General features: G+C 52.1%; 1 protein-coding gene across 1 annotated transcript; it reads right to left on the reverse strand.

Annotated features, from left to right (window-relative positions):
- Positions 1 to 7460: 7460 nt before the first annotated feature.
- Positions 7461 to 14614, reverse strand: PSMB1 (proteasome 20S subunit beta 1). Its single transcript, XM_038761134.1, has 6 exons — positions 14467 to 14614; positions 10504 to 10611; positions 9823 to 9904; positions 9520 to 9649; positions 8786 to 8892; positions 7461 to 7772 (listed from the first exon to the last, which is right to left on the reverse strand). Exons 1-6 carry the CDS (start codon positions 14556 to 14558, stop codon positions 7587 to 7589), a joined length of 705 nt encoding a protein of 234 aa, XP_038617062.1. The 5' UTR covers positions 14559 to 14614; the 3' UTR covers positions 7461 to 7586.
- Between the last annotated feature and the right edge of the window lie 1296 nt (positions 14615 to 15910).

The raw sequence follows: 15910 nt of genomic DNA on the forward strand, positions 1-15910 counted from the left end.
AGCCCAGGACAGAGTCGCCCAGCCGGCCCGGCCCACCCACCACCCCTCGTTCCATCCCTGATTCTTCCTCCAGTGACCCAGCACAGACCATCCAACACCCCTGACTCTCCTCCTTCCATCCTTCTAGAAAACCATGGTGGATTATGTATATATGTTTGTACATATTTATTACTCTATTTATTTACTTATTTCATCAATCGTATTTATTGAGCGCTTACTATGTGCAGAGCACTGTACTAAGCGCTTCTATTCTATTTATTTTATTTTGTTGTATGTTTGGTTTTGTTCTCTGTCTCCCCCTTTTAGACTGTGAGCCCACTGTTGGGTAGGGACTGTCTCTATATGTTGCCAACTTGGACTTCCCAAGCGCTTAGTACAGTGCTCTGCACACAGTAAGCGTTCAATAAACACGATTGATTGATTGATTAGATTGAAGCTCCCTGCAAGCAGGGGCAAGTGTCTTTTATTGTAAGTTCCCACACACTTAGCCCGGTGCTCTGCTCCCTGTATTGATGATGATGGCATTTGTTAAGCGCTTACTATGTGCAAAGCACTGTTCTAAGTGCTGGGGGAGGTTACAAGGTGATCGAGTTGTCCCACAGGGGGCTCACGGTTTTAATCCCCGTTTCACAGATGAGGTAATTGAGGCACAGAGAAGTGAAGCGACTTGCCCAAAGTCACACAGCTGACAGTTGGCAGGGCTGGGATTTGAACCCATGATCTCTGACTCCAAAGCCCGGGCTCTTTCCACTGAGCCACGCTGTATTGCGCGCTTGTGGGCAGTAAGCTGTATTAGGCAGTTAGGAATATATAACAGAAGTGAAAGACACAGTCCCTGTCCTCAGTGAGCTTACAGTCTAACACTCTGCACCCACTGAGTCCTCCGATCAACTGACTCAGGAATCCGCCTCCCTGTTTTAGGTCAGGGGGCCCGGCCCCGCTGTCTCCAGGAGCTCCCACCTCCTACGAGGACCACCTGGCAGGCACCAGGAACCACGGGCAGGGGCCCGTATCCTTGTGGGAGCCTCTTCTAGGAAGCCACAAAGCCTACTGGATACAGTATCGGTCTGGGAATCAGAGGACCTGGGTTCTAATCCCAGCTCTGCCACTTACTTACCTTACAAATCACTCCACATCTCTGTGCCTCAGTTTCCTCATCTGAAAAGGTTCTAATTCCAGCTCTGCCATTTGTCTGCTGCGTGACCTTGGGCAAGTCACTCCACTTCTCTAGGCCTCAGTTATGTCATCTGTAAAAGGGGGATTGAGACTGTGAGCCCCGATTTGCTTGTATGCACCCCAGCGCTTAGTACAGTGCGGGGCACATAGTAAGTGCTTAACAAATACCATAATCATTGTTGTTATTATTATTATTATTATTATTATTATTATTATTACTCCCTATGGCTTAGTTTGTGAGCCCCATGTGGGACAGGGACAGTGTCCAACCTGATTATCTTGTATCTAGATGGTCAGTACAGTGCTTGGCACATAGTAAGCACTTAATACCATAATAATGATCGTGATAGCCATTATTGTTATTGTTATTAATAACAATAACAATTGTGGTATCCATTAAGCTCTTACTGCGTGCCAGTCACTGTACTAAGCGCTGGGGTGAATAGAAGGAAATCGGGTTGGGCACAGTCCCTGTCCCGCATGGGGCTCACAGATGCTGTGTGACCTTGGGCAAGTCACTTAACTTCTCTGAGCCTCAGTTACCTCATCTGTAAAATGGGGATTAAGACTGTGAGCCCCCCGTGGGACAACCTGATCACCTTGCATCCCCCTCAGCGCTTAGAGCAGTGCTTTGCACATAGTAAGCGCTTAACAAATGCCATCATTATTATTATTATGAGGTGACTGAGGCCCAGAGAAGTGACGTGGCTTGCCCAAAGCCAAACAGCAAGCATTATCATTAGGACAGAACAGAGTCCGGTGCCGGGCAAGCTGAATCCAGGCCTGGAGACCCGGTGAAGGGATCCCAGTGATGGAGCAAGAGGCCCATGGCCCGCAGCGGGGTTCCTGCCTGCCGGCTGCTAGATGCACCCCAGGTTCCATCATCATCATCAATCATATTTATTGAGCGCTTACTGTGTGCAGAGCACCGTACTAAGCGCTTGGGAAGTACAAGTTAGCAACATATAGAGACGGTCCCTACCCAACAGTGGGTTCCAGAGCTGACCCACAATTGATTGATTGACCCACAAGGTCTGAGGTCTCTCCCCCTTTTAGACTGTGAGCCCACTGTTGGGTAGGGACTGTCTCTATATGTTGCCAATTTGTACTTCCCAAGCGCTTAGTACAGTGCTCTGCACAAAGTAAGCGCTCAATAAATACGGTTGATGATGATGATGATGATGAGGTCCCAAGTCAGGCAGGAGAGGGGCTGGGGGAGGGAGGGAGGGGAGGGGAGGGAGGGGAGGGGAGGGAGGAGAGGATTGATATAATCAATCAATCAATCAATCGTATTTATTGAGCGCTTACTGTGTGCAGAGCACTGGACTAAGCGCTTGGGAAGTCCAAGTTGGCAACATATAATCAATCAATCGCATTTATTGAGCGCTTACTGTGTGCAGACGGCCACAAAACAAGACCTATTAACAAAATAAAATAAATAGAATATGTGCAAATAAAACAGAGGCAATCCCTAAGCACGCCGGGTATCGCTGTGGGCCCGGCGGGGCCCACTGTTGGGTAGGGACCGTCTCTGTATGTTGCCAACTTGTACTTCCCAAGCGCTTAGTCCAGTGCTCTGCACACAGTAAGCGCTCAATAAATACGATTGATGATGATGATGATGATTTATGGAGCGCTTACTGTGTGCCGAGGAGGAGAGGGGAGGAGACGGGGAAATGGTCCAGGGCCCCCGAGGCCGGGCCCGTTGGCGGGAGGGCAGCGCCCCCTGGCGGCCGCCCCCGCCGAGGCGTCCAATCCATCATCAATCGTACTTATTGAGCGCTTCCTCTGTGCACAGCACTGGACCCAGACTGAGCCCCTTCCTTCCTCTCCCCCTCGTCCCCCTCTCCATCCCCCCATCTTACCTCCTTCCCTTCCCCACAGCACCTGTATGTATGTATAGATGTTTGTACATATTTTTTACTCTATTTTATTTGTACCTATCTATTCCATTTATTTTATTTTGTTAGTATGTTTGGTTTTGTTCTCTGTCTCCCCCTTTTAGACTGTGAGCCCACTGTTGGGTAGGGACTGTCTCTAGATGCTGCCAATTTGTACTTCCCAAGCGCTTAGTACAGTGCTCTGCACATAGTAAGCGCTCAATAAATACGATTGATGATGATGATGATGATGATGACTAAGCGCTTGGGAAGTCCAAGTTGGCAACATATAGTCAGTCAATCAATCAATCGCATTTAGTGAGCGCCTACTGTGTGCAGACGGACAACAAAACAAGACCTATTAACGAAATAAAATAAATAGAATATGTGTAAATAAAACAGAGGCAATCCCTAAGCACGCCGGGTATCGCTGTGGGCCCGGCGGGGCGTCAATCAATCAATCAATCAATCGTATTTATGGAGCGCTTCCTGTGTGCATAGCACTGGACTAAGCGCTTGGGAAGTCCAAGTCGGCAACATATACTCAATCGCATTTAGTGAGTGCCTACTGTCTGCAGACGGACAACAAAACAAGACCTATTAACGAAATAAAATAAATAGAATATGTGTAAATAAAACAGAGGCAATCCCTAAGCACGCCGGGTATCGCTGTGGGCCCGGCAGGGCGTCAATCAATCAATCAATCGTATTTATGGAGCCCTTCCTGTGTGCATAGCACTGGACTAAGCGCTTGGGAAGTCCAAGTCGGCAACATATAATCAATCGCATTTAGTGAGCGCCTACTGTGTGCAGACGGACAACAAAACAAGACCTATTAACGAAATAAAATAAATAGAATATGTGCAAATAAAACAGAGGCAATCCCTAAGCACGCCGGGTATCGCTGTGGGCCCGGCGGGGCATCAGTCAATCAATCAATCGTATTTATGGAGCGCTTCTTGTGTGGACTAAGCGCTTGGGAAGTCCAAGTTGGCAACATATAATCAATCAATCGATCGCATTTAGTGAGCGCCTACTGTGTGCAGACGGACAACAAAACAAGACCTATTAACGAAATAAAATAAATAGAATATGTGCAAAGAAAACAGAGGCAATCCCTAAGCACGCCGGGTATCGCTGTGGGCCCGGCGGGGCGTCAATCAATCAATCAATCGTATTTATGGAGCGCTTACTGCGTGCAGAGCACCGGACTAAGCGCTTGGGAAGTCCAAGTTGGCAACATATAAAGACCCAACAGCGGGCTCACAGTCTAGAAGGGGGAGACAGACAACAAAAGAAGACATAGGGACTGTCTCTATATGTTGCCAATTTGTACTTCCTAAGCGCTTAGTACAGTGCTCTGCACATAGTAAGTGCTCAATAAATACGATTGATGATAACAAAATAAAATAAATAAGGAGAGGGACAATCCCTAAGGGATCCCTGGGGATGGCTGGGGACGCCGGGGGAAGCGAAATGGGCATCACCCTTTCCTCCGGCCTCAGCGGCGGGGGTCAGAGGTCAGGGGTCAGAGGTCAGGGGTCCAGGCTGGCCCCCTCCCCTACCTCGCCACCCTGCTACTCCACCCCAGCCCGCTCACTTTGCCCCTCTAATGCCAACCTGCTCACTGGGCCTCCATCTTGCCCGCTCACCCACATCCTACATCCCACATATTTATTTTACTTGTACATACATATTCTATTTATTTTATTTTGTTAGTATGTTTGGTTTTGTTCTCTGTCTCCCCCTTTTAGACTGTGAGCCCACTGTTAATAATAATAATAATGATGGCATTTATTAAGCGCTTACCATGTGCGAAGCACTGTTCTAAGCGCTGGGGGGATACAAGGTCATGAGGTTGTCCCACGTGGGGCTCAGTCTTCATCCCCATTTTACAGATGAGGGAACTGAGGCCCAGAGAAGTGAAGTGACTTGCCCAAAGTCACACAGCTGACAAGTGGCGGAGCCGGGATTTGAACCCATGACATCTGACTCCAAAGCCCGGACTCTTTTCCACTGAGCCACGCAGCTTCACTGTTGGGTAGGGACTGTCTCTATATGTTGCCAACTTGGACTTCCCAAGCGCTTAGTACAGCGCTCTGCACACAGTAAGTGCTCAATAAATACGATTGTTTGATCCTGCCTCCCTCCTCCGATCTGACACTGTCACTGTCCCCCAGCTTCAAAGCCCTACTCAAGGCAAACCTCCTCCAGGAGGCCTTCCCACACTAAGCCCCACTTTTCCTCAGCTCCCGACTCGCTCCCTTTGCCCACCCCATAACACTCATGTTTATATCACAGTCACAGCGGACTGTGAGCCCGCTGTTGGGTAGGGACTGTCTCTATGTGTTGCCGAATTGTACTTCCCAAGCGCTTGGTACAGTGCTCTGCACACAGTAAGCACTCAATAAATACGATATATATATATATATATATATATATATATATATATATATATATATAATTTGTGTTAATGCCTGTTTACTTGCACTGATGTATCTCTCCCCCCCAACCCCAGACTGTGAGCCCGTTGTGGGCAGGGATTTGTCTCTGTTGTCCTGTAGTTTCCAAGCGCTTAGTACAGCGTTCTGCACACAGTGAGCTCTCAATAAATACAACTGAATGAATGAATGAATGGGCTGCACCCACAGCCCCATCAGGGGCTCGAGGAGCAGCCCTGGCCGCCTTCCTGGCCAAGCACAACCAGCCCCCAACTCCATTTTCCACCCAGGCCTGGAGGGAGCCCAACTGGGCCCATTTGGCTGCTGCCCTCGGACCCGCCTCACATGGGGCCGGCGACGGAGCCAGGAACGAACCATCCTCGGGGGAGGCAGTTTATTCCACCAGACCCTCCCCCCAAATCACATTATTATTATTACTACTAATAACGGTACTCATTAAACGCTTACTATGGGCAAGGCACTGCTCTAAGTGCTGGGGTTAGATGCAGTCAGTCCCACATGAGCCTCACAGTCAAATTATGAGGGCGTAGGATTTAATTTCCATATTACGGATGAGGAAACTGAGGCACAGTGAAGTAAAAGGACTTCCCCAAGATCACACAGCAGACAAATGGCAAGGCAAGGATTAAAACTCCGGTTCTCTGACTCCTGAGCCTGTGATTTTTCCGCCATGCTCTTTATCTGTGAGCCCACTGTTGGGTAGGGACTGTATATGTTGCCAACTTGGACTTCCCAAGCGCTTAGTACAGTGCTCTGCACACAGTAAGTGCTCAATAAATATGATTGATTGATTGATTTTACTAAAGAAAACAGAGGCCAAGCCAACCCAGGTCTAGAACCCAGGTTCAGACCCCTGGCCGTGGCCTCTTACCCCTCATCCACTTCCCATGCATCCAGAAGGGCAGCACCCTTTCCTTCCCCCCTCAAACCGCACCTGCTCCCTTCCCACCCTTATGTTGCCAACTTGGACTTCCCAAGCGCTTAGTACAGTGCTCTGCACACAGTAAGCGCTCAATAAATACGATTGATGATGATATCAGCCATCTGAGGAAGTGGCCATCACAGCGGCCCCAGCTGAGCACACCATACTGAGCCTTAGCATAGAATCCCCCCATGCTTAATCGGCCTCCCCTGCTTGCAGGGCTGGGAGTGAGCGGGGGACCGAGGACATCAGCATCTCTGCTGAGCGCCCATTATGGGCAGAGCACCAGGCTGGACCCCTCCTCTGGGCAGAGCACCGAGCTGGATGCCCTGTGGGCAGAGCGCTAGGCCGTACCCTCGGCAGATGGCTCTGCCTGAGGTGGCGAGGGCCGACAGCTACGTTCCTATTCGGGGATCCTGCCAGCACAGGGCCACAAACCTCCGTTTTTCAACCGCCTGCATGTGAGAAGCCTCCTCCTCCCGCCCGCCCCTCTCCCTAATCCCCAGATGGGAGACCAAAAACAGCTCATTTTAGCCAGACTCTGTTTTCAGGGACGAGAACTTGAAGAGCGCTCGGATTCCGCCTGACATTTTTGGTGACTTGTAAACCGCTGAATTTGGCAGGTTGCCACAGCCCCATTCTCTAAAAATTGCTGAAATCAGCACGGGGCCTGCTCATACAAAATCCCCGCAGGCTTGACTCCAGGGCAATCCCTCCAACAGGCAGGTAGCGTTTCGAGGGTCCCGACACTAGAGCCGACCGCCACCTGCTCCGGTCCTTCCCACCGGCCGCACACATCCAGGGGGCTTCAGGCCGGCGCTCACGGGAACTGGGAAAGACCTTAGCAGACGGTCACCTCCGGCCACCTCTCGGGCCTGGAGCCCCACGCCTAACCAAAGCGGGCAGAAAGTCCCCGGGCCCCTCCTCCATACTGCACTCCACCTCCGGGACGAAGGACGGGCCACGGGAACGTGGGAACTCGGGGGTGGGGAACGGCGCAGACGGCGCCACGGCCGGGACTTCCCAGCTCACGCTTTTAATACAACCTGAGCGCGACTCAATGTTACAAGCGGGTGAGATGCTGCCAAAATGCCAGCCGTGTTCGGTACAGCCCGTCCATCCCCCGCGCCCCCCGCCCCCCGGCAGCTAGTCCCTCCGAAGCGAGATGGTCTCCTCCCGGATGCCGTCTTTGGTGACGATGCAGATCTTCAGGGCGTCCCCCGTGTACACGTCCCTCTCGGCGGCGGAGATGAAGACGTCTTTGACCAGCTGCAGGGCCTTCTCCAAGGTCAGGGGAAGGTGCTCCACGTTCTGCATGTTCTTGAAACCGATCTGGTGAGGGGCCACCACACCGATGAGCGCACCGAGGAAACGCCCAACCAGGTGGCTCTGGGGCCCAACCCCCAACCCCATGGCACCTGATGGAAAAGCAGGCAGGGTCCCGCCCTCGACACTCCTCCCCTCCTCAGACTCCTCCAGACCCAGCCCGGCGCACCGCGCTAGGTCCTGGGGAGAGTATGGCCGAGTGAGTAAACATGCACCTTGACCTCAAGGAGCTTACAGTCTAATGCGGTGCATAGCACTATACTGAGTAAGAGCTTGGCAGATGACAATAGAGTTAGCAGTTGGGTCTGAAGCCTGACTCCACTACACTTCGTTCCCTAAAAAACTCACACAAAGTGGGAAATTTTGAAGCACGTGTACAAGCAGGTTTGCAAACATGCACAAAAACACAGAGATTTCACGTTCCTAAGAGCAAGCAGGTGCTGTCGCTCTCTCTCTCTTGCTCCTCAGACAGCAAACGGAACACTGAAGCCCCAAAATGAAAGAGGCCAACACAACATAGGGAGGAGAGAGTAGAGGGAAGCAGAAGGCATTTGGGAGGCTACAACAGAAAAGGTTTACACAAAGAGTGGCATGATGTTTTGGGGGGCAGGCTGGGGGGGGGGGGGTTAAATGGTGTTCATTAAGCGCTTACTCTGTGCGAGGAACTGTACTAAGTACTGGGGTAATAATAATAATAATAATAATGATGGCATTTGTTAAGTGCTTACTATGTGCAAAGCACTGTTCTAAGCGCTGGGGGGATACAAGGTGATGAGGTTGTCCCACATGGGGCTCACAGTCTTAATCCCCATTTTACAGATGAGGGAACTGAGGCCCAGAGAAGGGAAGTGACTTGCCCAAGGTCACCCAGCTGACAATTGGCGGAGGCGGAATTTGAACCCATGATCTCTGACTCCAAAGCCCGGGCTCTTTCCACTGAGCCACGCTGATTCTCAGCAGGGTAAGAACAAGACAGTTAGGTCTGACAGGACCCCAGAAGTTGGCCAGGCGGCCGTTACCTGGTTGTCCAGCAGAGGCTGGAGCATGGCGCTTGCCGAGCCTCCGGCCTTGAAGCTGTCTCTCTGGTATGAGCCGACGGGATCGAAGCTGTACACCGCACCCTTCCCTGGGAAGGAAGGAAGAAAGGACGGGTGGGACGGACGGATGGATGGACAGTGTGGTTTCTGTGAAAGGCCCTCACCCATGGGACCACAGGGCTCCTCTACAGTGTGCTCTGCACACAGTAAGCGCTCAATAAATACGACTGAATGCTTGAATGGATGAACAACTGTTGGCAGCCAGAGCCCCAAGTCGGAAGCGCTTTCTGTAGGGCAAGAAAAACTGCTGCCCGGAGGCCGGACACCCTGGTGACTAACAGCAGGTGTGGGCAAGGCTCCCACGCTTACTCATTCCCATGACAGCAGCAGACAGAGCCCCAACAAGAGGATCGGAGAAAGAACTACTTGGGGGCCACGTGGCCCATCTTTACTAGGCAGGCCTCTGCCCTGCTGTGCTCTGCAGGGAACCAGTTACTTCCCCACCATGCGGGCTCTCTCACGTGATGGAGGAGGAACAACTCATCCGCCCAGGCCTGGGAACTGAACCATGCTGGCTCCACTGCGCTCCCGCCCTCGGGCCCCGGGTGCCAGACACCCGTGCCACGAGCGGAAGCTACAGGTTCTGACCCGGAAAGGTGTTGGTGTCCTTGGCTGGAACGGCCCATACCCCACCCGGCCACCTCCCTCTGGCTGACCTTCCTCGTCGAGGCCCCCGATGATGTTGTACACGTAGTAGGGGAAGAAGCGCCTCGAGTACAGGATGGTGGATAGCATGGCCGCAATGGCCCCGGTGGTCATGGTCTTGTTGTTGGAGTGTTTGTACATCTGCAGGAGCCAAGGACAAAGACGGGCGTCAAGGTGAATGGGGGGAGGGGGAAGAGGGAGGCCTGATCTGACCCGCCACATCCAAGCACTCCCTCCTGTGGGGTCCGGTTAGCTCCGCTCTCGCCCCCGCCCGCGACCAGCACCGCCACATGAGCAAGGCGAGCCCCTGCCACCTTTAATCTCGCTTCTATGATTTTGGTGAGCGTCAGGCAGTCTCCGTGAAAGCCGCTGCATCCGATGACCGTCCGGTCCGTTCTGGAAATGCAAACAGGAGGAAGAGTCTGTCACGACCACCTGCCCTCCATCTGTGCCTTCAGGACTTAGCGGGAACTGGTCTTGGGACGGGAGGTGAAAGGGGGTGGGTTTGAATGTTTTTTTTTTTTCCCGGGGCGGGAGGTGGTGGGTAGGGTGTCTTTCTCGTTGGTTTGCAGGCTCGTTTTGGACAGGGGCCACCTTGTGTCTCCACACCCTACAAGCAGGAAGGAGGGGCTGGATTAACACACAATCAACCATGGTGCCGGACGGCCCCAGGACCGGACCCAGGGGGTTGACAGGAGTTAGTACACACCCTCAGCCCGACCAGTGACACTGTCACTCTGTCAGAGGGCTGTGGCGCGCGCCCCTGCCCCGTCCCCCCCCCATCACAGCTGGAAAGGTGCCACCCTCGCGGCCCAGCAGGTGCCAGAGACGACGGGCGTGGCCCACCGGTCCATCCGTCCACAGCAGCCATCCAAGGCATCCTGTTTTGCAGGGGGGCACCTGGCGCAGCCGACGCTCGTCCCGGCGGATGCCTCTTGTCCTCTAGGGACCCGGGTCCCTCCCAGGGAAAGGGGTCTCCTTGGAAACCCACTTACAGTTTGTAGCACTTGGGGTTGTCCCGGGAGTGAATCGAATAACTTTCACTCAGTCGTGTGTCAGAGGCAACGATAGAAAAATCTTCTCCGGCAATTGCCAGGACAGTTCTAGAAGATGGAAAGAAAATCATTTGGCAGTCCTCAAGAAGGGAGGGGTGGGTGGGACCCCCTTCGGATAGCACCCCAAATCCCAGGTGGCAGCAGGAGGACGGGAGAACTGGCCTGGAGCTGAACTTGAGTACAGGATCAGGGGGTTGGCGCCCTCCCCACTGGTCCTGCCGTCCCCTCGGCAAACCCCTAACACTCGTGCAGGCAGCAATTTATTCCTCTTACGTTTCCCTCTCCTCCTTCACTCGCATTTCACCACTGATAGTTGTAACTCCTTTTCCCTCCTGCTCCCACAGAATACAGGCAGCAACTTAAAAAGCCAATGCCATTTCTCCCGATGCGTTTCAGGCCTTTTTTATATATTGTATTTAAGTGCTTATTATGTGGCAGGCACTGTACTGAGTCGGGGACAAGCTAATCAGGTTGGAAACAGTCTGCATCCCGTCTTAATCCCTATTTTACAGACAAAGCAATCAACCCATGGTATTTATCACGCACTTACTATATGCAGAGCACTGTTCTAAGGGCTTGGGAGAGTACACCAGAACGGGCAGAAACGTTCCCTGCCCAGAATGAGTTTACAGTGCAGCGGGGAAGACTGACGTTGATATGATTACAAAAGTTACCGAGACACAAAGACGTTAGGTGACTTGCCATGATCACAGTAGACAAGTGGCAGAGTCAGGATTAGAACCCATGCCTTGAACTGGAGCCTTAATTCGAGGAAGAAGCACTGCTCTAGGAGCAAGTTTCGGGGGCTAACGGTCCAAGAGGGGGAGCGAACAAGGTGGGCCAGTGGTGCTCAAGGGGACCGGCCGATCGGCCCTGGGGCAGGGACGGGGTGGGGGGGCTGGTTAGCGAAATGCCAAGTTCATTCATTCAATCGTATTTATCGAGCGCTTACTGTGTGATGACGATGCTAGGGACCGTCTCTATATGTTGCCGACTTGTACTTCCCAAGCGCTTTGTACAGTGCTCTGCATTCATTCATTCAATCGTATCTACTGAGCGCTTACTGTGCGCAGAGCACTGTACTAAGCGCTTGGGAAGTACAAGTCGGCAACATATAGAGACCCATCAGCGGGCTCACAGTCTAGAAGGGGGAGACAGACAACAAAACAAAACATATTAACAAAATAAATAGAATAGTAAGCACACAGTAAGCGCTCAATAAATACGATTGAATGAATGAATGCTATTTGGTAGGCGCTTCCTATTGGACAAGCACTGTTCTGAGCACCAGGGTAGATACAACTGTAAACCCACTGTTGGGTAGGGATTGTTTCTATATGTTGCCAACTTGTACTTCCCAAGCGCTTACTACAGTGCTCTGCACACAGTAAGCACTCAATAAATACGACTGAATGAATGAATACGCAGTAATCAGGTTGTCCCACGTGGGGCTCCAGTCTTAATCCCCATTTTACAGATGAGGGAACTGAGGCCCAGAGTAGAAGTTAAGTGACTCATCCGAAGTCACCCGGCCGATAAGTGGCGGATCTGGGATTAGGACCCATGACCTCTGACTCCCAAGCCCGGGCACTATCCTAGACGCTTGGAAAGGGCATTATTCATTCATTCATTCAATCGTATTTATTGGGTGCTTACTGTGTGCAGAGCACTGTACTAAGCGATTGGGAAGTACAAGTTGGCAACATAGAGAGAGCCAATAGCGGGCTCACAGTCAAGAAAGGGGAGAGAGACAACAAAACAAGGCATATTAACAAAATAAAATAGAGACAATCCCTGCGCATGACGAGCTGGGGGTTTCGAGGGGCCCCAAGGGCTGGGAATGGCTGGGCATCGCTGTGGGCCTGGCGGGGCGTCGGGGGTCCCTGGCCAGGGGTCTCCGGGCTTGGGCGGGGGGACGCGAAAGCGAAATGGGCGTCACTCATTTCATTTACTAAATCGTATTTATTGAGCGCTTACTGTGTGCAGAGCACTGGACTAAGCGCTTGGGAAGTACAAGTTGGGAACACATAGCGACCCAACAGCGGGCTCACAGTCTAGAAGGGGGAGACAGACAACAAGACATATTAACATAATAAAATAAATAGAAAAAATATGTACAAATAAAACAGAGACAATCCCTGCGCACGACGAGCTGGGGGTTTTGAGTGGCCGCAGGGGCTGGGGATCGCTGTGGGCCCGGCGGGGCGTCAATCAATCAATTGTATTTATTGAGCGCTTACGTGTGCAGAGCACTGTACTAAGCGCTTGGGAAGTCCAAGTTGGCAACATGTACAGGGGGTTGGGGGTCCCTGGCCGGGGGAAGCGAAAGTGAAATGGGTGTCATTCATTTCATTCATTCAGTCGTATTTATGGAGCGCTTGCTGTGTGGAGAGCACTGGACTAAGCGCTTGGGAAGTCCAAGTTGGCAACACAGAGAGACCCAACAGTGGGCTCACAGTCTAGAATCAATCAATCAATCGTATTTATTGAGCGCTTACTGTGTTCAGAGCACTGGACTAAACGCTTGGAAAGTCCAAGTTGGCAACATATAATCAATCAATTGTATTTATTGAGCGCTTACTGTGTGCGAAACACTGGACTAAGCGCTTGGGAAGTCCAAGTTGGCAACATCTAGAGACGGTCCCTACCCAACAGTGGGCTCACAGTCTAAAAGGGGGAGACAGAGAACAAAACCATACTAGCAAAATAAAATAAATAGAATAGATAAGTACAAGTAAAATAGAGTAACAAATATGTACAAACATATATACAGGTGCTGTGGGGAAGGGAAGGAGGCAAGATGGGGGGGGAATGGATTGATTCAATCGTAATCAATCAATCGTATCTATTGAGCGCTTACTGTGTGCAGAGCACCGGACTAAGCGCTTGGGAAGTACAAGTCGGCAACATCTAGAGACAGCCCCTAGCCAACAGTGGGCTCACAGTCTAAAAGGGGGAGACAGAGAACAAAACCAAACATACTAACAAAATCGTAATCAAGCAATCGTATTCATGGAGCGCTTACTGTGTGCAGAGCACTGGACTAGGCGCTTGGGAAGTACAAGTTGGCAACATCTAGAGACAGCCCCTACCCAACAGTGGGCTCACAGTCTAAAAGGGGGAGACCGAGAACAAAACCAAACATACTAACAAAACCGTAATCAATCAATCGAATCTATTGAGCGCTTACTGTGTGCAGAGCACTGGACTAAGCGCTTGGGAAGTCCAAGTCGGCAACACCTAGAGACAGTCCCTACCCAACAGTGGGCTCACAGTCTAAAAGGGGGAGACAGAGAACAAAACCAAACATACTAACAAAACCGTAATCAATCAATCGTATCTACTGAGCGCTTACTGTGTGCAGAGCACTGGACTAAGCGCTTGGGAAGTCCAAGTCGGCAACATCTAGAGACAGTCCCTACCCAACAGTGGGCTCACAGTCTAAAAGGGGGAGACAGAGAACAAAACCAAACATACTAACAAAACCGTAATCAATCAATCGTATCTATTGAGCGCTTACTGTGTGCAGAGCACTGGACTAAGCGCTTGGGAAGTCCAAGCTGGCAACACAGAGAGACCCAACAGTGGGCTCACAGTCTAGAAGGGGGAGACGGACAACAAAACAAGCCATATTAACACAATAAATCAGGAGAGAGACAATCCCCTAAGGGATGGCTGGGGGAAGCGAAATGGGCGTTGGTTGGGGTCATCATCCTCAATCGTATTTATTGAGCGCTTACTGTGTGCAGAGCACTGTACTGAGCGCTTGGGAAGTCCAAGTTGGCAACATATAGAGACACAGTCCCTACCCAACAGTGGGCTCCCAGTCTGAAAGGGGGAGAAGAGAACCAAACCAAACATACTAACAAAATAAAATAAATAGAATGCTTGGGAAGCGTTTACCCTCCATTGAAGGAGTAGGGCGAGAAGCGGAGCTGGACGGGTCCGGCCAGGCTGGTGGAGGGCTCCGGGGGGGCGGCGAAGGCGGACAACATCACGCTCAGGCCTCAGCAAAAGCCCAGGCCTCGTTGGCTCACAGACAAGATGGCAGGCACAAGCCGGACCGGAAGTGACGTCACGTCTCCCCCATCCCTTCGCCTTCTCTCCCCTCCCACCCCAACGGTGCCGCTCTAGGCCCGGGTCCGCGCCTCGCCTCGCCTGCTCCTCCCGCACGCTGCCCCCTGCCGGCCGAACGCTGCCGGCGCTCACGCCCGCCGAGGCCCGAGTCATTCATCATCATCAATCGTATTGATTGAGCGCTTACTGTGTGCAGAGCACTGTACTAAGCGCTTGGGAAGTACAATTTGGCAACATGTACAGTCCCTACCCGACAGTGGGCTCACAGTCTAAAAGGGGGAGACGGAGAACAAAACCTAACATACTAACAAAATAAAATAAATAGAATAGATAGGTACAAGTAAAATAAATAGAGTAACAAACATGTACAAACATATATACATCTATACAGGTGCTGTGGGGAAGGGAAGGAGGTAAGATGGGGGGGATGGAGAGGGGGACGAGGGGGAGAGGAAGGAAGGGGCTGAGGGTGGGAAGGCCTCCTGGAGGAGGTGAGCTCTCAGCAGGGCCTTGAAGGGAGGAAGAGAGCGAGCTTGGCGGATGGGCGGAGGGAGGGCATTTCAGGCCCGGGGGAGGACGTGGGCCGGGGGTCGATGGCGGGACAGGCGAGAGCGAGGCCTAACGGTGAGGAGATTAGCGGTGGCAGAGGAGCGGAGGGTGCGGGCTGGGCTGGAGAAGGAGAGAAGGGAGGTGAGGTAGGAGGGGGCCAGGGGATGGATGGACAGCCTTGAAGCCCAGGGTGAGGAGTTTCTGCCTGGTGCTCAGATTGATTGGTAGCCACTGGAGATTTTTGAGGAGGGGAGTGACATGCCCAGAGCGTTTCTCGGCAAAGACAATCCGGGCAGCGGCGTGAAGTATGGATTGAAGCGGGGAGAGACACGAGGATGGGAGATCAGAGAGAAGGCTGATGCAGTAGTCCAGACGGGATAGGATGACAGCTTTAATAAGCAGGGTAGCGGTATGGATGGAGAGGAAAGGACGGATCTCGGCAATGCTCCAGTGCTCTGCGCACAGTAAGCGCTCAATAAATACGATTGAATGAATGAATGCATGTTGCTAACTTGTACTTCTCAAGCGCTTAGTCCAAGTGCGCGCAGTAAGCTCCCAACTAATACGACTGACTGACTGCCAGCGCTAGGCGCTCATTAAATAGGACGGAGGGAAGGAGCAGGCCTCAGGGCGCGCTGAGGCGGGCCCCTGCCGCTGGCGTAGCGGGCCCGCCGCCGGGGCGGAAGTGACGTCACGGCGCCGCCGGGGCCGGGCGGAAGTG

The sequence above is a fragment of the Tachyglossus aculeatus genome, chromosome 19 (assembly GCF_015852505.1).
Source record: "Tachyglossus aculeatus isolate mTacAcu1 chromosome 19, mTacAcu1.pri, whole genome shotgun sequence".
In the NCBI taxonomy this organism is placed as follows: domain Eukaryota; kingdom Metazoa; phylum Chordata; class Mammalia; order Monotremata; family Tachyglossidae; genus Tachyglossus; species Tachyglossus aculeatus.